Here is a 25,518-nt window from a genome sequence, read left to right on the forward strand (position 1 = left end):
GTTGATCTACGCCTAGGCCGTGCTAAAATTTGGTATGTTTGAAAATTAATAAAAGATAGAATATATTTTTTCTCTAATATTTTTTAAAAAATTAAAAAAAATTAATATTTAATTTGTTGTAATATTATTTTTTGACATTTTAAATATGATTCAATTATACTCTATATATTAACATATGGTTGCCATGTGTTAGTTATATGTTAGTGTAGAATTGCCACATCATATATTACCTCACCTAAGAGTATAACTAAAACATATTAAAATGTAAGGAATAAAATTAAAATCAAACATTAATAATAAAATTGAAATAACATTTAAACATTGAGGATAAAAATAACATTTTATACTCAGTAAATACTTTTCTAAAAAATATCAATAAAATAGTTTTATAGATAAAATCAAAACGAGTAATTTATTAAATAATTTTATCAAACTTTCATAAGATTAGCACTATATATTTGACAAATCAACATTATCCAACTTCTTGTTATTACAATCTGAAGTTTTGGTCTTCTTACCTTCTTATTAGAACAATCAATCTCCTACATCCTACAATATAGCATGCAATACTTGTATGAATATATAGTACTACTGGGGAGAGAATAGGCAATATAACATAAATCAAGGGACATTTCAGTCAAATCGAATTTCACGCCATTGACCCAAGTCTTTCTAGTAAAATCCAAGGCTCTCAGCTCAGCTGCACTGCGCTCTCACTCTCTTCCGACTCAAAGAAAGTCATCGCTGCGAAGAGTAACTAAGCAACGCTCTCATGTTGCTGCTTCCGCGTAAGATCCCTAACCTCATCGTTCTTGATCTCCGTTCCTAACATCCAACTCACCAAATTGCAAACCATAACCGTTAATCCTTTTTATTCGCTTAATTGTTTAGATTTCTTGTTGCATTGATTGGTTTGTTGCTGCAGGAATGTCTTCAAACCTAGCACGATTATTGCTGCTTCTGCTTTTCGCATTTTCGATCTGTGATGCGGTCGCGCTTCCCGGCCCTATCTCCGATCGTCACCGTTCCGCTGCTTTGGAGCTCTTCGCCCCTCAGCACGGTTCATTTGCAAGGTTAATTAGACCCTCCTTTCTCCTTTTCTTTTGTAGCTTAGGAAGCCACTCTGTTTGGATTGCTATATGCTTGGCCTTGGATTATTTCTAATTTCCATCCATATGTTTCGGAGTTGTTTAATTTAATGTAATTTTATTTTTTAATTTGTTATATTTATTCCTCTTGTAATTGCTTCTGAAAAATTGAAATCCAACATTTTGGTCTGGGAACATGCTTGACACATCATAAGACAAATACTAGGCATTAGCTCATATGCGTTTGTTGAAATTATAGATGACTGTGCTGTGTATAAGGCAACTGATTAGTATCTTATGATTTGATAATATCAGTTTAGAAGAATCCTATGAGGCCCTTAGAATCTTTGAGATTCTTGCGGTTAGGGAGAAGCCTGATGTGAGGGCAACAACTTGTCCGAAAGTGTTGGAAAATCTTGTCTCATCCACCCCACTGAAGGATTTGTTCTATGCCTTAAAAGTTAATGGCATATTAAAATGCAAGGTTAATGGGGACATTTTCAAGGTATTATTATTGTCTTGATTTGGTTCTGGTTATCATTGCTTTTGCAATGAAATTTCCGTTCACATGTTTTCTAGCATGTCTGAAAATTTGATGGTAGAATTTGTTTATTTTATAAAGGATATTGCTTCGAGACTTAAAGCTACTGTCAAGGATGCGAAGACTTTGGTTGACCTGTATTACTCAATTGGAAGTTTGCTTCTTATAAAGGTAACTATCTGGACTCAACCTAACTATGTTTGGTGAGCTATGTTACGTGAGTTTCTATTACATTTCTCTTGGGATACTGGTGTATTGCTGGAAATTTTTTCTTCTCTGTACTTGTGAATTGGGCTTTATTTCCTGTACATCCTGTCTATATGCTGTAGCTGATGTATGCAGAAATTATTCTGAACCTTCAAATGTTATCCAAATATGCCCAAAGTTTGTTCTGTTATTTCTAAATACTGGATGCATGTCTCATTTGCAATGTGATATTGTGTTTCATTATTGTTCTCTCCTGCTAGTCACCCCTTTTTTGCATACAGGACCAGGCTTCTGATGTTGATGTGCTTCTTGCCGATGCTGATGGGACCTTCCACTCAATCAAGGTATGTTTCTATAACCTTTGGTAGAATATGCTTGTAGCAAGATTTTGCATCTTTATGGTGGTCTCTTTGGATGTTTTGATCCGAGAATTAATATATTTGTTTTACCATGAGTTGTATCAATTGTTGCTGCTGCAATGTCACATGTACAATGGTTTCATATCCTGCATTACTTGCAGGCGCTAAGCCAAAGTGATGGAAAATGGCGCTATACTGATAAACCAGAATCTAGTACTTATGCTGCAGGTAATGCCTTATGCTCTTATGTTGGAATATGTTTTATTTTATTGTTTCTTTATATGCATAGTAGTTTCAGCTTTGTAACTAGAATTTTAATTCCATAAAACATTGCTGTTTACCTATTGTTAGTCAGTGATAATGTAAGCTATTCGTGTTTACACAGGATTGGCTCTAGAAGCACTGGCTGGAGTGATCACATTAGCGTCTTCTGAGATTGATCAGTCTAGGGTAAAGTTTTTGATCTGAAATTGGTTGCTTGGCTTGCTTCACAAACTTTAAAGCTTGTTAAATTGAAAGTATTTCCTACATTGAGTAGAAATTCATGTAGATGTAATTATTTCTGTTATTATAATGTTATGTAAGATTTCTCCCTAGAAAATTGTTCATTTTAATTACAACCTAATGATAAAGCACCAGCAAGGAACTGTTAAATAAAAATGAATTCAAGTGGTAGGGCAAAGTGAAAACTCCAACTGAAGTACTCCATTTTGGAAATTGCAATGTACTTTAATCTAATACTAAACTCGCCAGTGTTGTAATGTTATGAGAATTTATCTGTTTCGCTTTTGCTTTTATTATTTATCTTGCAAACATATATTGCCTCGGCATCCTTGAACCTGTATCAATATCTTATATTAGCTCCATATTGTCAGGTCAATTTAGTGAAAAATGATATACTGAAGCTTTTTGACAGCATTGAAAAATATGGTATGTATAAGTTTGCTTTTCCCTTAATCTTGTTTAGATTTTGGAGGTAATTAATGCTCTTCTATAATTTTAGAATTCCCTACCCTGGATGTAGCAGCAATTGTGCCCTTTAGTAGAGTTTATTCTTTTGTAAATGCTAGATTTATATTATCTTGTATATCAGTGATTTTCGTTTTGGTTTCATTACATTTTGTTTCATTTTTGGTTCTCTAACAATATTGACTGTAAACCTGTATTTGATACTTTACATATTTTCTTAATGGTTTCATTTAGGTTACCCTTTTTTTTACCTGTTACATGCGACGGGAACTTGTTATTAATGATCACTGTTGATCAACTTAATATCCTACTTCTATGAAGAGTTTTACACACAGACAGATTATTTACCTCTCCAGAATACTTGATTCTCGAGTCCCGTTTGTTGTGGCAGTCAAGTTGTATATCTCTCATAGGGTAGAGAATGGATAAAATTGTTTCATGTTTGTCTTGGTGCACTGCAGAACTGTGGAATACCATTTGACCTCAAATGATATAATTGGCTTGAAAACTCTTGTGCCACTTGCACACTGTTATGTTATGCCCATCCTCCCTAATAATTCTTCTGTCCAAAGACTTTGTATGTTAAATGGCTCTACTTTCTATTACATTCTTCGTCACAATAGTTTTTGATGAATGCATTAACACTTCAGATGATGGAACTTTTTATTTTGATGAGAAACTGGTTGGTGGACATGAGCATCAAGGTTCTATTTCCACAACTTCTTCAGTTGTTCGTGGGGTTTTCGCATTCGCTGCTGTAACTTCTGGAAAAATAAATGTATGTGGATTGTAAAGGACTACTCTCTAATTTTTAGTCTGTTAGAATTTTCTACTAACGTTTTGGCTTTGCACTTCCAGCTTCCAGGGGATAAAATATTGGGCTTAGCAAAATTTTTCCTGGGCATTGGAATCCCAGGAGATGCGAAGGACTTATTCAATCAAATAGAATCATTAGCTCTTCTAGAGAGCAACAGGCAAGTTGTTTTCCAAGAACAACATATTGTTGTAAAGTGCAGCTTTACAGAGACATCTCTCCTTATTTCTTCTGTTTTGGTTCTTTGCTGATACACTGACCTCGTCAATATTCTATAAAAAATGTATATTTCTTAGCTTTCTTCTTGTGGTGCAGGATTTCCATTCCGTTGATATTGTCACTTCCTGCAAGTGTTTATTCATTATCTAATAAAGATAAACTCAAGGTATAAAGTTGAACTGTTCAAAGTCCCTTTTCGGGAAGTATCGTATCCAGTAGCTATTTGAAATTGGCACGAACAACTTTTGTTTCTGGCTTTCATTGGGTTTCTTTTCTAATGCTTAGACATGATACATGATAGGGCACAATGAGATCGTTTGATTCATATAGCCGACCCCATCTAGTGGGATAAGGCTTTGTTGTTGTTGTTGTTGTTGTTATTGTTGTTGTATAAAGGAGAAATAGCCTGTAACCCTTTGGTGTATATGCATTTTGGGCCGTGAACATCCTGTAAGCCATCTTCTGCCACGATTCTGTTGTTGATGTGTCAAATCCATACGTAGGCTACTACTACTAATTTTCAGTGGTTTCATCTCCGATGAGTTCCTTAAATTATTTAGGCTCTGCTTTCCTCTGTGTCATTGCCCGTTTTTCTGATATGGAGCTTGGGACCTCCTCCTTCTGCCGTTTTCTCCTATTTGTTGCTTGTTGGTTTATATGCATGCTGTACAACATTTTCAACTTATGACTCGGTTATGTTAAATTATTTATCAACTTCATGATTGTATGGTGTTTCTACTTCTCATTTACTGTTGGAAAAAATGACAACTTTCTATTGTACTTTGAACTTAATCAGGTTAGGGTGAATACAGTGCTTGGTTCAGCTGCACCTCCTTTAACAGTTAAGCTTGTCCGGGCTTTCAGCACTGTTGCTAAAGATTCGGCTGTTATTCAGAACAAGGTGAGTGATGAGTCAATGATTTGTTTTCTCTGCGTTTGACTTCGCATTGTCTGAAACTTTGGATTTTGCTAAATTTGCATGATACAGGACCTCAAATATGACCAGAATAGCGGACATCATGTATTGGACGTTTTACCAGATGAAGTGGATGTGGGTATTTATGTGTTTGTTTTTGAGGTAATGCTGTTTGTTTGTTTACAGTTTAGTTTTCCTTTCAGTTGGATCAATGTGTATTTCTATTCTGCCTCACAATTAAATTAATTTGAGCCTATCTTGTAGATGGTGCTTCATGATGCCGACGGAGAAAAAGTCTATGCTACCGGAGGCCAAATTCATGTGCCAATATATGTCACTGGCATTGTTAAAGTTAGCAATGCAGAAATTGCAGTTCTGGACAATGATCTTGGAAGTATTGAAACCCAGAAGACGTAGGTTTCTATTTTGGATTTTTAAAAAGATTTATGCTGTTACATTTAGGATGTATGAGTATGCTGATGGTTGGTTGGTATGTCTAATTTTAATATGCTTGTCATGTTGTATTGTGTTTAATATAAACTTCCTTTTCTTTTTGTGATGTTAGTCTAAACTTAATACATCTGAATTTAATCTGAGTTTTGAAATTTGATTTATAATTCTTTTGCATAAACTTTTTGTTGCTTCATTTTATACTCCCACTTTGCTATCCAGGCTAGATTTGGCTGGAAATGACATTGTTTCGCTCTCAGCTAACCACCTGCAAAAATTCCGTTTTTCTTTCCAATTGACAACCCCTCGTGGTCATGCATTTAAGCCTCATCAGGTTTGAGTTGTTGACTTAGACAGTTAGACCCTATTTAGTTTTACTTAAATGCTTTGTTCATTGAGGATTTATTGTTTTTCAGGCATTTCTCAAGTTGAAACATGAGACAAAGTATGAGCACATCTTTGTTGTTGGAAATGCTGGCAAGAAATTCGAGATTGTTCTTGTTAAGTATCTCTTATTACATATTACATTTCATTACCTTGCTTCAGATGTCTCTTCTTCAGTACTCATTGAATTTGTTATAATTCATATTAGATAGATATTAACAGATGTTGAATTTCGATTATTTGTTCTTGTGCCCATCACTTTAAATGATAAAAACCCAATTGCATCATTGAGCAGAAAAGTTATGTGCTGGTTTTTATATAATGCACCTCCAATTTCTTCCAGTCGAGCTGGCTCATTTATCTATTAAGTACAAACTATGTGTAATTATAATATAAATTGAATGTCCTGACTGCTCTTGATGTGGGATATTTAATTGTTACACTTATGTTTTGGTGAAGGCTGCAGGAGTAATTTCATTCTCGTTTAACAGTACATCATGTTTAATGTTCTACTGATGTTTGTAATTTTGGCTTTTTAGGATTTTCTTGGCTTGGTGGAGAAATTTTACTATCTCTCTGGCAGATATGACATTGAGCTGACTGTTGGTGATGCTGTCATGGTATCTTGAAGTGTTTGCTCAGCTTAATTTCCCCTTTCCCAATTATATTGGCAATCTGAGAAAAAAATATGTATTGTTTCAGGAGAACTCTTTCTTACGGCCACTTGGCCATCTTGAATTAGATCTTCCAGAAGCACCTACTAGCAAGGCACCCCGTCTTCCTCCACTAGCTGTTGATCCATACACGAGATATGGGCCCAAAGCAGAGATAACCCACTTATTCAGGACTCCTGAAAAACGACCACCAACACAACTCTCTCTTATTTTCTTGAGTTTGACCCTTCTGCCCTTAATTGGCTTTTTGGTTGGGGTAAGTCTTATGTTTATCTTGAGTAGAGAGTGGTACACATGTATCTTTATCCCTTTCAATATTAATATGGTGATGATAATTGAAAAAAAATATGGGAGGTGGAAAAGGAAAACACAATAAAATTAGCTAGAAACTAGAAATGTTAGTTGTTTCTTCTGTTACCTTAATGCTAATATCTCAGTTTCCAATAATTTGAATTATATAAAGGGCATTTCTTTTTAGGATAAAAACTTAAAAAAGAAATATATGGGATAAAAACTGAAGCCTGAAAGGCCTTCTTGTTTTCTTTATCAGTAGAATGTTATCTTTTTACGCTCCTATAAAAAGAAAAGAACACAAAAATCCCCTTATGGTCACGAAAAACTAAAAACTCTTTGTATTTGATTACTTTTAACCTTGGGAGCATACTCCCACAGTGAAAAGATATAACTTCCGATTGGGAAATTGAGATGGTTTATAACAAGCATGAAGGGAAGTCTCTTCTCTGCTTAGAATAAAAGGTTATTGCAACTGTTAAGAGCACTATTGGCCAAAGTCATATCATTGATGGATAATAAATGAAAAGATTCAGCGTGATATTGGCCTATTGGGCTTCTGCAGAGAATAATCTATCTACTTGTATAGTTAGCATTTATCACACTCATTGTGGTATCATTTACAGCTATTGCGCTTGGGGGTAAACTTGAGGAACTTTCCTTCTTCAGCAGCACCTGCTACATATGCCATCCTGTTCCATCTTGGCATTGCCGCGGTTCTGGTTCTCTATGTACTTTTCTGGTTGAAGGTATGTTCACTCTGCAATGCTATTGAACAAGTTTCTGTCAGCTTATTGCAAGCAAAACAATGTTAAATTTCAATGTTCACCGACTATTACATTCCAACATTTTCTATACGAGACCACGAATTGACATTTGATGTTCATTATGCAGCTGGACTTGTTCACCACACTTAAAACAACAGCACTTCTTGGAGTTTTTCTGTTGTTTGTGGGACACAGAATCCTTTCGCATCTTGCTACCACATCAGCCAAGCTGAAATCTGCATAAGGAACATTGTGTATTTATAAAGAGAATGAAAAATATGAGTTTTCACTTGTAAAGATTGTACTAATCATTTTTGTAGGAACTATGTTGCATAATCTTACGTGAATTTTAGAGAGCTCAATTATATCAAAATAGAAAAGCATATTAAAAACATTCTACGGCTCGTAATCTTAGGCATAGTTCTACATAGGGTTTATAATTACAAGTTCTATGAAAAATGTAGTGATTTGCCGCGGTATCTTGAATTTTATGTCCATTTACCCCAATGACAGTATACTTCAAAAAAAGGAGGGGGAAGAAATATTAATCAGGGGTTGCCGTCATATAATTGTGCTAAGATAATTCTTTCTATAGATGTACCGAAACCTATCTCAATCTTGTTTCATATGTTTTGGTCATTTGTGGCAACAGATTCATAGACCAAAAATCTTTTTCCCTGAAAAGACTGCAAATGAACCCAAATTTGTCTTTGCTCCGGTGATTATAAACTCGTGGTGGAAATTGCATTGTATTTATATGAAATTGATAGTTGAAAACTGTTAGATAATTTGATGTGTTTGATTAAATTGTTATCTAATAAGTTTTAACTATTATATTCTCAAACATCCTACACAAAGTTCATGTAAACTCGAACGCTGAAAGCTAAGAGAATAGGAATTCTCTTGGTCAGACTATAATAATAATATCACACATTAGGTCAGACTAGCTATACTTTGTCCAAATCCAACTTGAAAGTGCACGGTATCATGTGTTTGCGGTGCAATTTGGTTCGGTTATTAAAAAAAATCATCCGATCTGATCATTTATTAAAATTACGGTTCGGTTTGATTTGATATTTTTGTCATCTGAACTAAACTAAACAAATTATAATAATGACAGTTTTTCTTGTACCTTGTGGAGTTTCTGTTTTTGTTTTTGTTTATTTTTTCTTCTTCCTTTCAAAAGCTTGATGTGATTCTGGAGTAAGAGCAATTTTTGCAGAAAGCACAATGGAGGTTTGAGATATTTTGAGAGAGATTTGAACTTTTCCAGTTTCGAGGTTGAAGAAGGAACGTTATTTCATAATAAAGGCGCGAATGAATGTTAAACGTTTCGGGGGGTTTGGGTGCGTGAATCACGCTCGTTTAATGGGATTAGATTTTTTTAGTGTTGGGCCAGCTTGGATAAAATTGGATAGAAAATTATATGAATATGTAGCCCAACTGAATTAATATATATTGCCTATAAATAACAATAGTTTCCTAACAAAATAATCACTCAATCTGAATTAAAATTAATTAATTGATAGGAATTATGATGAATTGTGTAATATTTAAATATTTAATTAAATTTAACGAATTAAAAAGTAAATAAAAAAACACTCTCAAAAAATATACCACATCAATTTTGTCATTTAATAAAAAAATTTAATTTTTATATAATAGAATAAATAGAATACATCTTCATATTATCTAATTAGTGCATGTTTGGGCGCCATTATTTTGTTAAAAAAAGATCTTTTTTCAATGAAAAAAGATTTTTTTTTTATTTTTTAACGTGTTTGGCAAATTTCTAGTAGTAAAAGTAAAAGCACTAGTAAAATAAAAAAAAGATCTTTTTTGAGAAGCTGTAATTTACATCTTTTTTTAAAAGATCTTTTTTCCTTAAAAAAAAGATGTTTTTCATGTAATAAATAAACAAAAAAGTACTTTTATATTGTTATACCCAATCATAATTGATAGATAAAAAGACTTTTTTACATGAGATATCCAAACATAAAATTACTTTTACTTCTCTATAAGATCTTTTAAAAAAAGATAACTCGAAAAAAGATCTTTTCTTAGAAGCTCACCCAAACAAGCCCTTAATCTGCTAGGTATCAAAGTATTACTGTATTAGACTATTAGGCTACATTTGTTTATAGAGACAGGACATTGAGACAGAGATATAAAATCGTATTTAACATGAGAGACATAGATAGAGACAATATATTCAAAGACATTGAATTAGTATATTTGTGTCCATCCTAACAGAAAAGACACAAAAACACTTATAAAAAACACAATTTATTTTTTATTTTTTTATTATTCTCATTAATCTTTTATTATTATATTTTTTATCTCAAAATTTTTAAATAAAAAAATAAAAAAAATTAAATTTTTATAATTTATTCTAATTTATCACTAAATAAAATATAAAAAATTAAAAACACAAAATTTTGGTCTCAATATCTTCTCCTCCTTTAAGAAACAAACGCAGCCTTAGTCCCTCCAACCACTAGCCTGCCTCCCGCTTTCAGTCTTGCCCGCTGCCTGCCAGACTGCCTCTCATCCCCTTTGCCGTCTCCTCACTACCTCCGGGGGCTTCGCCAGTCACGATTCGCCGGCTTCACCACCTCCTCTATCTGCGACTCCTCACTCAGCCTCGCCTCCTTCGTGGCTCGAACTTTAGCCTCCACGACGTCGTTCAGACTCCAGGTCCCCAGCCTCCATCGGTGCCGTCTCCGTCGAAGTCGCATCTGCCAGTCTCCGCCGTCTCCTCTGTCTCGGTGAGCTTCTGTTATTTTAAATATTTATTGTTGGATAAAATTCAAAAATATAAATCTGTAAATCTGATGATATGTATATGTACATGTTCATTTATATGAAATATGTATGAACTCTGGGGTGTGTTTGGAAATTTTTGAACATTTATTGTTGCATATACCTTGCGGCTAAAATATGTGTGTTTTGGAAACTCTAGACTTTAGATTTTTTGATAGATTAATTGTTGTTTGGAGTTGATTTTTTTAACATCTTCTATAACATTTTTTTTGGGTGACACTTTAGATGCTTTAAGATGATTTCAAATGGCAAATTGGTCAAGTGAAGAGACACAAACGAATAGCGTTGCCGATAATGATAAATGAGAATGAGATTCAGATTATTTTTGTGTGACTCTTGTTTTATTTTAATTTATGTTTGGATGATATTCATGTTTTTATGAATTTTAAGTGTAGCATGCTATTGAGACACTAGTATAAACTAAATTCATGGAATAATTGGAAGCTGAAAACTCAGGTGCAGTTAACTAAATTCACGTGAAGTTAATAGTTGAGAGCCGTCAAATGATTTGACTGATTTGACTAAATTTTCATTTAATGACTCTCAGTTATCAACTTCACGTGAAGTTGACTGCACCTAAGTTCTCACTTAATTGGAATCATAGAAGTATAGCTATGAGGAGGTAAAACATTTAACTACTTTTTACGATGGGATACGCTAACTAAATCCATAAGCAGTTTATCCGAGTCCGAGAAATTCCAAATTGTTTTTGTACCAAGCATTACATATCAGTGACATATACAATAATTCTGGACAAACAATGGTTCAATGCAAAACCAAGTGAACCGAAGATGTGCAAGAAAATAATGGGAGGTTAATTAACAGAGTTGAGAATCATTTTCTGCATGCTTTGCTTTGAAGCAGTGACATTTTCTCTCTCTTGATGAAGCAAGTGCACACTGCACATGTCAGGAAAATGGTGTTTAACTTTTCTCTTTATTTCATGATTGTTGGGTTGAAAATTGTCTACATGTCTTCCTCAATGCCACCCTGAACACCAAACTACATTTCCAACTTTCAATTGTTTCATTACTGCACAGTTCCAGTTTCTTTTCGTCAATTTCAAATAAATTTTAAATTGTCATTTTGTTTATTTATTTCTGTGAATTATGTGATGTAAATTTGAAGTTGACATGCAAGTTTGATATTTTAGGATTGATTTTATTTTAGTTATGGCAACTGCAACATACCCGCCGCCCCCACCATATTATAGGCTCTACAAAGATTACTTGGAGGACCCTAAGTCTGCTCCAGAGCCTCCTCCTCCCATAGAAGGGACCTACATTTGTTTTGGGGGCCCCTACACTGTAAGTGCTTTTGGCCTCTTTTCCCTGTGATTTGATAGCTTAATATGGCCTTGTTGGAATAAGCTATGTAATGATTGGAGCGTAAAGTAGGCGTAAGTGGCTTTGACTAGGTACTTAATAGGGAGGTGATTATACTAGAATATTTAAATTTTAACTATCCGTTAAGGTTAGTTATTCTATCTGTAAAATGTTTTATGAGAAGAACCCTCAAATAATTTGCTAGGTTTCATCTTCTTGTTTTGTTTATGAAAAGAAGTCCCAATGAGCTTTTGTAGGCTTTGAAAGCTGTTACAGTGACCTTATACAGGTCTGAGTTAGAGATATATTATATATCCAGCCACTTTGTTACTGAATTTTTGTTTCTCTGTTTGGCAGTCTTTTCTTATTACATGGGTATACTGAATTTCATTTTATTTTATTTTTGAAATATTTTCTTAGGGTAATGCCAATGTGTTGGGGGGGGAGGTAGTGACCCGTAGGTAACTGGGTATCCACAAATATCCACCGTTAGTCAGGTATCTATAAAAATATCTTTGAAATTTAAATAAATAAATTTTAATACCATAATCTATACATAAAGTAAACTAACAAATAATATAATATTATGTTTTATAGATAATAAATATAAATAGAAATCAACATTATTATATATACATATATATGCTATATACTATTTATAATATATATAATGAGGGTTGGGAGGAGTTTGGTGCACAAAATTTTTATGCTTTGATCTCCTTGGCATATGAACAACTTATCCTACATTTATTAACCTTACACTTTTTTTTTTCTCCCCTCGTAGACTAGTGATGTTTTGCCAAGCTTGGAAGAACAAGGCGTGCGCCAACTCTATCCAAAGGGGGCTAATGTTGGTAGGCTACTTTTTACTCTGCTATGTTCATTTTGCTCTGTTTTAGCTTAGGGGCTGATCTTTCGACTGATATTAGTCGATTACATTGACTGTGTTTGCATGGGAAAGTACTTGATTGGTCACAAGAGGAACTACGTGGCACATACCAGAAATGATAATAAATTTTTTATTGAACCAGACAATGTTGGTTAACTTTACTAAGAAGCTAACTTATAGGGGTAGTAGGGCAATGCAAAATACTATTTAGGCACTGGGAAACTATAACATTCTCCCCTCACAATCAAGACTAGACGTTTTGTAAAGTTTTTAACTAGTCATCTGCAGACAACCCAATGCCGACCCCACTTAGTGGGACAAGGCTTTGTTGTTGTTTGTATCTGCAGACAACCCAATAATTAAGCAGGCCCAACTCCACTGCAAAATTTAGCTCATTGGAGGAGAGTTTCCAAAACACTTGTTAAGGCGATCTACAGACCAATGTGAGAGTGAAACTTCAACAATGATGTAATTTTGTGATTGCTTCATGAATCATGAAGGCTTGTATTGTTTTGGACTTGTGCATTATTGCTTTTGCTGATTCATGCTTAGTAATTTAGATGTTAAGCTTGTTGATCAATTTCTTTGGGAGCTCGATGTTGGATATATGATTGTTGTTCTCTTACTAAATAGAAATCAGATTTACATCAATTGCATGGAAATTTACTGTAAGAAAGAGTAATTAATCACTGAGCCACTAACATTAGAGACAAGATCAATTACAATTTTGCAGTTTATACATGCACCTGGTTAAACGAGGGTAATGAGTCCTCTAGTTAGCGGTATGCATGTGACCAGGTCTACTGCTTTGATCTTATTTATTAAGTTGATTGAATTTTCATCATACATAACATAATCATCATGCAAATTTTTAAAGCTACTACATGCATCCACATTGTACAGAGAGTAATTTTAAGACGAGAAACGGTTCATGCTGCATTGTCTCTTCCATTATAAGTTGCCCAAGCATAATCAATGATAAGATTCTTTAAATCATCTTGTATTCCATATCACATTAAAAGATTATGATCTTGTATAGATTTCAAGAAGGAGCTGAGATCACTGAATGGAGAATTGCAGCTACACATTTTGGAGCTTGCAGATATTCTTATTGAGAGACCATCACAGTATGCAAGGAGAGTTGAAGAGATTTCAACTGTATTCAAAAACTTACATCACCTTTTAAATTCCTTGCGACCTCATCAGGTATATAATCTTCTAAGTATAAATATATGCGTGTAACTGTCATGCTGCTGTTCCGTTTCTTTGTCATTAATTATGTTTGTTTACTCTGTAGGCAAGAGCAACATTAATTCATATTTTGGAACTTCAGATTGAGCGTCGTAAAGAAGCAGTGGAGGACATAAAGAAGTATGTATTACATTTTCTTGATATTCTTTTTAAATCGAATTGAAACCCTGGAACATATTCCTTTGTTCACCATGTTGAAATGACATTCTTCTTTCATGTGAGCTCTCGTTCTTATGCAACATCACATGCCCTTGCATTTAGGCTTTAACAATTTAGTTGATTTTACCTCATGTGAGCTATCGTGTTCTCAATAATTTTGACCAGTTTACCCAAGTTAGTTCATTCATTGCTTGTACTTAATCCTTGCATTAGATGCTTCCTTCTAGTTGGTATCCATTGGTCGACAATCACATCCTCTTTTACCTCTCCTTTAGAATATCTTTGTAAACTATAAATTCAATAATGATACTTAAAACCCCCCTTTTTTATTGTGGGGCCATAAATTTAATCTCCATACAAGATTGATGGTTGAGATGTTGTCTAAATTTTTACACCAAAAAATAGGGTCAAGTATCATTGCTCCTAGAAATTTCTGGAATCGAATAATATTTCTCAATAAAGTCTAATTACCTGCTTCATATTTCATTCATGGAAAGCAGCTTTTTATTAAAGTATTTTTGGATTCCTTTGATGACATAAGTAGCCACCTTGCTAATAGCCCATAATTTGTGATAGATCCCTCTACAGTTTGTGATCAGTTACTGCAGCATGGATAATAATTTAGCTAATAGAAACAATGAGAGATATTAACTGTCATTGCTATGATGATTTCTGCTAAGGCCCCCTTTATTGTTTTTACATTCAGAATTCTTGACACGGTTTCCTTATCGTATGAGACTGCTACTATTAAATTGTAGAAGACAATTCTAGACATAACCTTGCATTAAAAAAATGAAATTGCAGTGCCTTTGAAACTTGATCTAAAGTTAAACTGTGAATATTCTAAGATAGTTGCATTAAATTGATTGGGGAAACACAATTCACCAATTCACCTAATGTTTGTTGTCTGAATTCTAAAGTAGTCCTTGGTACTTTAGTGTAACATTTAGGTTCTATAATGTAATACCCTTTTCTTAAAAATGTTTTTTTAAGATGGATTATGTAGTATAATTGCTAACACATGCCTCTGCTTGCTGTAAATGTTTGTCGTTGGTATTATTTTCTTTCTAACCATATGTTTCTTTTCAGGAGAAGAGAAGAGGCACGAAGATTACTTAACGAGTCCCTAGCAACACTTGATGAACAATAGGACATTTTTCTGCACTGAACCAAGTTAGTAATGCTGATCCTATATGAGAAATTAGTGTATTTATAACCTTTTAGATTTTCTACTTTATACATGTGGTCTAGAATTGAACGCAATGCTTGTGATGTTAAATCTATTTCTGGAGTTGCCTCGAAAATTTTCGGTTACGTTTGTTTAGTGTTTTTATTTTTTATTTTTATTTTTATTTTCACTATTTTTTGTTTTTAATATTTTGCAAAAATAAAAAATAAGAAATGGGTGAAATAAAAACATGATTTTATTGTTTTTACTGCTATTTTTTTCTTAATTCTACACGCTTCATTTTTCTTAATTGTATATTGAAACTTGTTGCTAAAACTACACATCTAATTAATGGTATATTGACACTTTGACAGTAGTCTAGTATGTTTATGGTGATTAATAATTCAATATGCTTTCCAACTTCGAAGTCAGGGCTAGAGAACTTTGAAGTTATAACTAGATATATGTTTTTGAATCGTGTTGAGATATATTTTTTTGAATTGTGTTTTCTTGCAAAACTTACACAAAAAAGTTAATAGTAAACATACTTTTTTTTAATCAAACTTTCACACAATAGTATTTTCTCTTTCTTTTGTCGGTTTAGCCAATTGTAAGACAGTGCCACTGATTTAACATTTCAATTGGTAAAGCTCTCTCCTCGGCTAAAAATTCCAAACTCACTCTATTCTATACCGAAAATCCACATTTTCTAATGATAGATGCTTTAGGCTGCGGTTGTTTTTGTAAACAGGACATGACACTGAGACAGAGACACTAAAAATTATTCTTTATGTATTATGTTTAAATACAATGGACAAGACACTGATGTAATGTCTAGGATACATATAAACAAGAATAACATATAATGTAAAATTACTAAAATAGGCCCATCTAATTTTAATTTTCATATCCACCTCTCATCGTCTCTGTCTCTGTCTCTGTGTTGCACTCCTTGACAATAACCCTAACTCTTCTCCAGAAACAGTGGAGGAGTGAATGTTGTTCCACTTGCACGATGTTGCCTGTTTCTTGCGCCACTTCCAACTCGTTTTCTGTTTCTCTCAACTCAGTCTCTCTTCTTTCTCTTCTTGGCTATTGTTCTGAACCTTCTCTTTGTAAGTTCTATCTTGCTTGATTTTCATTAGTTTCGCACATGTTTCCAAATCCTTGATTTGAAAAAAAAAAACAAGTAAATTGATGTTTTTCTCTTAACCTTGAACAAAACATGTAAGGGAAAAGTTTATTTGGGAAAGTTTATGGTTCAAAATTGAAAAAAGCCTTGGAAAGGATGCTTTCATACTACCACATTGCGACTAATTATCCTCCAAGCTAGTTCTCCTCCCATCACCAAGCTTCAAAGATAAACCATGGAGACTCATTACTGAGCATATCCGTGAGTGACCCATCTAAAATTTTGATAGTATTTATAATTAAGTAAATTTAATTTGATCGTAAAAGTTAGCTCAATATGAAAGAAGATTCCTCAAGAATCTAATGACACTATTTTTTTAATCAATGTAAGATTTTAATAGCAATGACTATAAATACTTATTCTACAAGTTTTCTTTCCAATCAACTATGTTTATCATATCAAACTAGACCTTAACAGCTAATTGAGGAAGGAAAATTGTCAAGCTTTCATTTTTCATTGAGAATCAAGAAACAGAAAACACTACAATACACCAAGCAAGATCATCGAAGGGACACAACCAATCAAACAACACCAAATACATACAACTGAATAAAGTAGCCAAATTAGAACTTTCAAATGATTTAAACAACATTGGCAAGTATAAGAGAAATAACATGCGGATTACCGGAGATATTGGATGAAGCAAAGAAAGAAGCGTTGAAAAGAAAGAAGCCATGATTATCTAGTGCATAGGAATATTCATTAGAATGCATAAAGCAATTTGAGAATTTTCTTATGTTGAATGATTTTTCATTTTCTGAATTTTGAAAATAACATTATGAAAATCTACTATACATATCAAACAAAGTATAAAATTATGCAAATTTTATGAGTAAGATTATTTTTCAATTTGAGTAAGAGATTATCGATACAAAGAAAAACAAAATAAAGAATATGAGATTGAAAATTTTAAAATTTTCTAACACAACACGTAATATAAGGGACCTTTTCAAACACTAGCTAAATTCTGCTTTGACTTCGAGTCAAGTACCTGTTTCAATTTATAACCAAAATAAACAGATAATGTACTCAACAAAATAAATTATTTATTTTTTATAATAGCAAAATAAAATTAAAATAGAATATATATAGCTCTTTAGTGATATTTTTTTTGTTCATCATAGACAGACAAGTAAATTTAGATATTTTTGTTCCATTCAAACAAATAATAAAATACAGAATTTATCCAATTTCAGTACATAAAAAAGAAGTTAGTAATTTTAGCAAAAATTGCATGGTGAATGACAAAAGTGAATTTATAGAGAACTTAAAGAGGGAGAGGAACTCATGAGAAGAGCTCCAATAATGACAAAAGTATCTGTGCACAAAAACATGGAATAAATATAAACAAAAAAGATTTACTGAAAAAAAAAGAAAAAAGAAAGAAGAAGCACAACTGTAATAAAGATGATGAAAAAATAAAAAATATCATGTAAAAAAAAAAGACAAAAAGATTTTTTAACTTTTATACTTTTAAATTTAAAATTAATTATTTAACCTATTTTAACCATTAGACGATATCTTTTAGATACAGTGGCAAACACCATTTTTTTTTCATTAATTATGTGAATTATCCCATTAATATTGTTATGGAAGGAAGATAGAGATAGAGGAAGCAAGGAAAGGCAGAGAGAAGCAGCAATGGCTTACATCTCTGCTTCGACAAGAACCATCCTCTTCTTATCTCGTTCAACCACCAAACTCTCCCTTTTCCCTTTCAAACCCTCTTTCTCTTCCCTCACTCTCCATTTCACCAGAACTAAATGCACTCTCCAACACCAACCTCAAACTCTGCTTCGCCGCAACATCATCGAAGTCCTCGAAGAGCGCGGCCTCCTCGACTCCACCACCAACGACTCCGCCCTCAGATCCTCCGCCGCCGCTAATTCCCCGCCTTTGAAGGTTTACTGCGGCTTCGACCCCACTGCAGAGAGCCTCCACCTCGGCAACCTCCTCGGAATCATCGTCCTCTCCTGGTTCCGCCGCTGCGGCCACCAACCCGTTGCCCTCATCGGCGGCGCCACCGCCCGCGTCGGCGACCCCTCCGGCAAGTCACTGGAGCGGCCGGAGCTCGACGTTGCCACACTAGAGAGGAACACGGCAGGTATATCCCAAACTATCAAACAAATTCTAGGTCGCTCTCTGAATTCGAACTTGGAAGGTTCTAAGGTTGTGATTTTGAATAACTATGACTGGTGGAAAGAGTTTAGTTTGTTAGATTTTTTGAAGAATGTTGGTAAGTATGCTAGGGTTGGGTCTATGATAGCTAAGGAGAGTGTTAGGAAGAGATTGGAATCTGAACAAGGAATGAGTTATACTGAACTCACCTACCAGTTGTTGCAGGGATATGATTTCTTGTACTTGTTTCAGAATGAGGGTGTGAATGTTCAGATTGGGGGGAGTGATCAGTGGGGGAATATAACTGCTGGGACTGAGTTGATTCGGAAGATCTTGCAGGTCGAGGGCGCTTATGGACTTACATTCCCTCTTTTGTTGAAGAGTGATGGTACTAAGTTTGGAAAATCGGAGGATGGCGCGATTTGGCTTTCACCTGCGATGTTGTCACCTTACAAATTTTATCAGTATTTTTTCACGGTTCCAGATGCAGATGTTATTAGGTTTTTGAAGATTCTCACGTTTTTGGATATTGAGGAGATAGCTGCATTGGAAGGGGAGATGAAGAAACCGGGTTATGTGCCTAATACTGCTCAGCGCAGACTTGCTGAGGAAGTTACAAGGTTTGTTCACGGGGATGAGGGTTTGACTGAGGCACTTAAGGCTACAGAAGCATTGCGGCCTGGATCTGAGACAAAGTTGGACTGGAAAACTATCGAGGGAATAGCTGAGGGTGTACCATCTTGTTCTTTGGCTTATGACAGTGTTTTGAACTTGTCATTGGTAGATCTTTCGGTCTCTTCTGGTTTGTTTGAGAGCAAATCTGCCGCGCGCCGCTTGTTGAAGCAAGGGGGTCTTTACTTGAACAATAACAGAGTGGATAGTGAAAATAAGAGGATCGAGGAAGCAGATATAGTGGATGGGAAAGTTCTCCTTATATCTGCTGGCAAAAAGAATAAGGTGCTCGTCAGAATAGCATGACAGGGAATTCTTAGATAGCTGAATATTCTTTGATGACTATTTATAATTGCGGTTTTGTTGTCTTCTTATGATACCTTTGATTTTTTCTGCTAAAGAATAAGTATCTTTATCGGTTTTGGCATGTGATGGATTTTCTAATATGGTTTTCTAGCATGCTGTTTTAATTTTTTTTTTCTATTAGTGGTAAAATGTAAAAGCAATGCAGATGTGCATTCATTTTTTGGGGTATCTAACATTGCAATTGTAAACTTTTGAGTATAGTGCCTCTTGATCTTAGAATACAACAACAGCTGCCGCGGTTAAGCATTTCAACCTTTTCTTGGCTAGAGAATATTGAAGTAAATACATTGAGTATTTATTTTTTAGTATTTTCCTATAGTATTCAGCATAAGTTAATCAACTCAGAAGATATTTGCAGTTTTGAACGTTACTCCTCTGTTGGCATATTTCAAGTCTTGCCACATAACTGGCAGTGTTTATCGTTACGATAGTGGTTGAACAAATTGGAGTTTTGTTCGCCTTCCATTTGCTCGACCTATTGATGTGAATTTATATGCCCATGGAGAATCATTATACTTATGACTGATCCTTTTAGAGAGAAAAAAAGAAAATGTTCTCACCTAGCCCTGCCTAAAATCAACAACTTCTGGTTTCTAGGCTTGTTACCGATATAGAACCTGTTGTGGTTTGTTTGGGGATCTGAGACGTCATTGAAGAAAAAACCGGACGAGGATACTCTAATGGTATTGTCTCTGTTAAGGTATGCTTTCTTTACCTATCCTTGAATAGCATTACTAGTTCTATCAGTATCATCCATCCTCATGTTGAATGGTTGGTTTGTCATTTGTTCTAAGGGCATACAACTAGGTATTTCTGACTTCTGCTAGTAACAATTTTCATTGAATCTTGAAAAGGAAAAATCAACAAAAATGCTTTGCTTTCATTGGTTTAGATGGTCTCTGATTTTTCCCCATTGAGTATAAGAACTCAGCTGACCCCGCCTAGTGGGATAAGGCTTTGTTGTTGTTGTTGTCGAGTATAAGAACTCACTTTAAGATAAAAATAAAAAAATAAAAAATCCCTAGTATCATATCAGAGTGGCCACTTTCTAGGGTATCCCCTTTACCTTTTCTTTGTTGTCCATTAATTACATTCATCCAATTGAATCTAGAAATAACCATTAAACATATGCATTCTGAAATATAGAGCTTATTTTCCATTTCGATCTGCACTTAGGAAATGGTGTTGAGGAGTAATTCTTAAAAGTGAGCAAGGTATGAACCAGAAACTTTTGCCTGGATACTTTGTATGCTAATATTTAAGTAGCAAATCCCTTCCTTTAGTTTCGTACCTTGTTCAATAATTTTACATGTGCTTTTCATGATTTTCTCTATTTGGAGTCTAGTGAGAAGAAAATTTATTATTTTGATAAGGATAGTCCTGGACTCCTGATCACTCTCTAGGTGAATTCCCTGTTCACGCTAATTTTTCTCATCAGAAATTCACAAAGCACATACTGGTTTTGGTGCCTGGTCCAATAAGGAAGCAGATTTTTTAGCAATGTTGTCACTAGCAGACCATATCAATCCTATTTTAGTACTTCTTTTATTATAATTACATTTAATTAATAGTACATGAATTGATTTGGAATGACCAAAATACTAAAGATTTGATTTTCTTGTTTTGTATTTTTGCATCAATTTTTGATCAGAAAAACAAAAAAGGGCATTTGCAAATTAATGTTGTTAATATGAACATTTATGTTGAATGCCTGCGTCTTGGAGGGGGGGAAAAAGTGAAAAGTAGTTGAGAGACTGAAGCATAAGCTATGCTGAAATGAACATTGATTAGGAAGTTGGTTGTGAAGTTGGACATCGTTATCTCCTTTGTAAGTCTTGATTGCCAATGTTTGAATGCAATAAGAAACTATGTTTTCATTTGTATTTATTTCCTGTATGTGTATATTAATTTCATCCTATCAATATAAACTATTCTCTGTTGATACAGCTTTTACACATGGAATTCATGCATTCTTTATCTACTTTCTTTCCACTCAACAGGCATTTGACTCTGAAATATTATTGGTGCTTAGTAAAATATTTCTTTATCTACTTTCATTCCACTCAACATGGCATTTGGCCCTGAAATATTTTTAGTGCTTAATAAAATATCGCATTCTGGAATTTGACCTTGAAAATAACTAAGATCAAGGATTATAAATTATAAACAAACAACAACAAAGCTTTGTCCCATTAGGAAGGCTCGGCAGTAGTGGCTGGAAATTGTAGCGTATATTTCGGAACTTTACTGAATAATTCCTAATCGTGGCGCTAATGATATGTTGAAACTTCTGGGCTTATATTCTCCGGTACTGATTATTCATCATTTCTTTGCTTCATCCAATATTTCCGGTAATCCGCATGTTATTTCTGTTATACTTCCCAATGTTGTTTAAATCATTTGAAAGTTCTAATTTTGCTACTTTATTCAGTTGTATGTATTGGTGTTGTTTGATTGGTTGTGTGTCCCTTTGATGATCCTGCTTGGTGTATTGTAGTGTTTTCTTTTTCTTGATTCTCAAATGAAAAATGAAAGCTTGACAATTTTCCTTTCTCAATTAGCTGTTAAGGTCTAGTTTGATATGATAAACATAGTTGAATCTGTTTTTACTCTTTGTTGAGTTGAGTTCAGCTTAATTATGTTATGCTTGGTTGCCAATGATTACGTAGCTGGTTTCAAGTCTGGATAATGAAGGAGGATTTTAGATGAGATTGGAGGAGGATAAGTTATCAGAGAGAAAGAAGCAATAGCACATGTTGAAGAAAAATATGTTGTTCAGATGGTTTTATGTATTTTCTTGGAGTAGAAACAAAATGATAAATTTCCCTCCAGAAAATGTTAATTTTTTGTTACACATATTTCAAAACTGATGCAAGTGTTTTATTTTTTGTTTCTTAATACAGGTATTATGGACATATCTTTGTTAAATGTGCTCTCCAATGGCATATCCTCATTTTTGCATCCATCATTTTCTGGAAACATGAACTCAAAACCTGTATCAATGTATTGCCAAAGTGCAGAGCAGACACTTAAGTTGTTGAAGCCAATTATTGACACAACTGTTCATTCTGATATATCTGCTGATGAAGAGCTTAGAAAGTTATTTGAGGAACTTGGTCAGTCTGTTGATGAGTTGAGGGAGCTTTTCGAGAATTGGCATCCACTATCCAGTAAATTTTACTTTGTAAGTCCTCATTAAATCCCTTAATCCACATATAGAAAAGAGATATTTATTTTAAGGTGTGATCTTCGGTTTTGATTTTGGAAGGTAATGGAGGAAAAAGCAAGGGCTTGAAGTAATCTATTTTACTCTCTAAGCCTTTCCTATCCCTCCAAAATTAAATTTTAGAACTCATAAAATAAGCTGAGCTTATATTTGCAGTGATTGATGAGTACTAACTGCTTTCTTGTATAGTTTTCCTGTTAAGTATGTGTTGATTATCATTATTTCCTCCTCGTTGATTACTAGGTGATGCAAGCTGAACCGTTGATTATCAATATTTTGCAGAAGCTGAAGGCTTCACAGCAATGTCTACCTGATGATATGACATCAATCATTAAGGAAGCTATAAATGAACAACTGGAAGGCGAAGATTCCTTTAGTGGCGTGGATAATGCACAGCATGTGGATCCTGTAAGAATATCAGACGAAGAAAGTGTGGATTTAGTTTCCCAATCATCAACTTCACCATCTAGAAGGGAAGCTTCAAATGCCTTGAGATCAGAGCAATCTCAAAACCATGTAAGAACTGATTCTGATTCCAGTGAACACTCTAGTGAAAATTTTCATCAAGGCATACAGGGTGATAGCAACAATCCAAGAAAACTCTGTTACAGCACTTCTTAACTTATCAATCAATGACAACAACAGAGACAGGTGGTTGAGGATAACAAGATCAGGATAGGGAGGGCCGGGGCCATTAAACCTCTGGTTGAGTTATTAAGTAATGAAAGATGCTTCCACTGCTTTATTTCACGAAAACAAGGATTGAATTGATGGACCCTGCAGCCGGAATGGTCGATAAGGCTGTGGCTGTTCTAGCAAATCTGGGCAGCAAGGTGGCATTCCTCTTCTGGTTGAGGTTGTTGGGTTGGGTTCTACTAGAGGAAAGGAGAATGCAGCAGCAGCTCTTCTACATTTAAACATGGTACTCCAAGAAGGAGCTGTTCCACCATTAGTAGCTTTATCACCATCAGGCACCGCAAGGGCTAAAGAGAAGTTTTCTCTTTATCTTCTTTGTTTTGTTACAAAATGTGGTGACTGAGATTTGGTTCTGTTTAGGCCCTGTCTCTTCTGAATCATTTTAGAGATCCAAGGCATGGTGGTGCTGTGAGGGGCTGATTCTTTGTTACCAACTTCTTCTACCATCCAAAAGGTTTTGAATTGACTCTTAAAGAATGTTGCTAATTTATATATTTTCAATTTCTTGTAAAGAGAATAAACATGGATTATATGTATCCTCTTGTAAACAAACCTTACAAATGATACATGTAAATCTTCCTTGTTACAAAAACATCATGTCTAGCTTTTGTTGCTGACTTGTACAAGTTGTTCAATGACATTCAGTTATGTATTAACTTCAAATTCAGTTAGATAGGGATCTGATCTATCCGGACCTTCTCGTCATCCTTCGATTTCAAAGGGGCAAGGAAGCGATCTTGAAGTTCTGAAAAAATTGTTGCCTTGACATCAGCAATAGAAACTAGAAAGCACTTTATACTTAGAAATAATTGAAAGTACTGGCAGGGAGCCAATACATGTTGTATTAAATATTTCTTGATTCCCTATTTGTATTCATTTTTCAATATTTGTATCAGTATAGGTGAAGCTTCACACTAAGTAGCTAAATAATCGTTATGTTATTTTTCTACAATTCCTAACCCCAAACTCAAACCATAAATCCTAAACCCCAAACTCTAACCCCAAACCCTAATCCTCAACTCTCAATCCTAACCCCCAAATCCATAAACCTCAAACCCTAAACACCGAACTCTAAACCCCAAAGGTTAAATTCTAAATTCTAAATCCTAAACCCCAAACCATAAGTCCTAAACCATAAAATCCTAAATCATAAACTCTAAACTCCAAACTTCAAACCCTAAATCCCAAACCCTAAACCACAAGTCCAACCCCCAAACCCTAATCCAAAACCATAAACTCTAAATTCTAAACCATAAACTCTCATCATAAATCCTAAACCCCAAATCCTAAACCCTAAACCCCCAACCATAAATCCTAAAATCTAAATCCTAAACCATAAACTTCAAATCCTAAATCTTTAATCCTAAACACCAAATCTTAAACCACAAGTCTAACCCCCAATTCTAAACCCTAAATTCCAAACCATAAGTCCTAAACCCTATTCCAAACCCTAAACCACAAATTCAATCCCCAATCCCCAAAATCTAAATCCTAAACTCCAAATTCCAAATTTTAAACCACAAACTCCAAATTCTAAACCCTAAATCCTAAACCACTAACCCTAATCCCTAAACCCTATACCCCCAACCCTAAACCCTAACGGACAAACACTGGACGGTTAGTTAAAGTATTTAATTTGGCGATTATTAACCATAAGACTATTGACTATTAAAGGTTTATCGTATAATGAATATACAACAAGTTTACTAACAACTACTCTTTATGTTGTTTTCTATAATTTTTTTTTTGAAAAATGATATTAATTGATTGTTTTAGAGCCAATAGGCAGTAGCATCGCACATTAACGAATTCCACCATTTCTATTATTTAATTCCTTGTTATTCTTACACTTTCATTATTTCATATTGTTTTTATTCGGAATGTTAATGGGCATTTAAGGGTCATTGCACTGTCATATCGTTCACTACATTCATTCCCTAATTATCTTGGGTTT

At 34.3% G+C, this 25,518-nt stretch overlaps 3 protein-coding genes across 9 annotated transcripts; all 3 read left to right on the plus strand.

Annotated features, from left to right (window-relative positions):
- The first annotated feature begins 628 nt into the window (after positions 1 to 628).
- LOC107491741 (dolichyl-diphosphooligosaccharide--protein glycosyltransferase subunit 2) lies at positions 629 to 8,248 on the plus strand. The gene is made up of 20 exons (XM_016112658.3): positions 629 to 788; positions 926 to 1,073; positions 1,404 to 1,593; positions 1,711 to 1,800; positions 2,118 to 2,180; positions 2,357 to 2,423; positions 2,581 to 2,645; positions 3,071 to 3,125; positions 3,815 to 3,942; positions 4,023 to 4,138; positions 4,294 to 4,363; positions 4,994 to 5,098; positions 5,186 to 5,275; positions 5,378 to 5,526; positions 5,786 to 5,897; positions 5,980 to 6,063; positions 6,487 to 6,567; positions 6,650 to 6,877; positions 7,539 to 7,661; positions 7,807 to 8,248. Exons 1-20 carry the CDS (start codon positions 773 to 775, stop codon positions 7,921 to 7,923), a joined length of 2,097 nt encoding a protein of 698 aa, XP_015968144.1. The 5' UTR covers positions 629 to 772; the 3' UTR covers positions 7,924 to 8,248.
- A 1,901-nt stretch (positions 8,249 to 10,149) lies between these two features.
- On the plus strand, positions 10,150 to 24,500 carry LOC107491745 (mediator of RNA polymerase II transcription subunit 7a). Of its 7 annotated transcripts, XR_008010408.1 has the most exons (9): positions 10,150 to 10,447; positions 11,673 to 11,809; positions 12,612 to 12,681; positions 13,756 to 13,922; positions 14,014 to 14,087; positions 15,216 to 15,299; positions 20,240 to 21,993; positions 22,546 to 22,826; positions 23,112 to 24,498. XR_008010408.1 is itself a non-coding variant. In XM_016112664.3 (6 exons), exons 2-6 carry the CDS (start codon positions 11,675 to 11,677, stop codon positions 15,274 to 15,276), a joined length of 507 nt encoding a protein of 168 aa, XP_015968150.1. In that variant the 5' UTR covers positions 10,150 to 10,447; positions 11,673 to 11,674; the 3' UTR covers positions 15,277 to 15,440. The 7 variants fall into 7 exon arrangements, 6 of the variants coding, with proteins under 6 accessions (XP_015968150.1, XP_015968149.1, XP_052118683.1 ...); XM_016112664.3 differs by lacking the exons at positions 20,240 to 21,993; positions 22,546 to 22,826; positions 23,112 to 24,498 and having other exon boundaries at positions 15,216 to 15,440; XM_016112663.3 differs by lacking the exons at positions 20,240 to 21,993; positions 22,546 to 22,826; positions 23,112 to 24,498 and having other exon boundaries at positions 11,656 to 11,809.
- Positions 18,040 to 19,708, plus strand: LOC107491742 (tyrosine--tRNA ligase, chloroplastic/mitochondrial). The gene has a single exon (XM_016112659.3). It carries the CDS (start codon positions 18,128 to 18,130, stop codon positions 19,580 to 19,582), a length of 1,455 nt encoding a protein of 484 aa, XP_015968145.1. The 5' UTR covers positions 18,040 to 18,127; the 3' UTR covers positions 19,583 to 19,708.
- Positions 24,501 to 25,518: the final 1,018 nt, after the last annotated feature.

This window comes from Arachis duranensis, chromosome 6, assembly GCF_000817695.3.
Source record: "Arachis duranensis cultivar V14167 chromosome 6, aradu.V14167.gnm2.J7QH, whole genome shotgun sequence".
Taxonomy (NCBI): Eukaryota; Viridiplantae; Streptophyta; class Magnoliopsida; order Fabales; family Fabaceae; genus Arachis; species Arachis duranensis.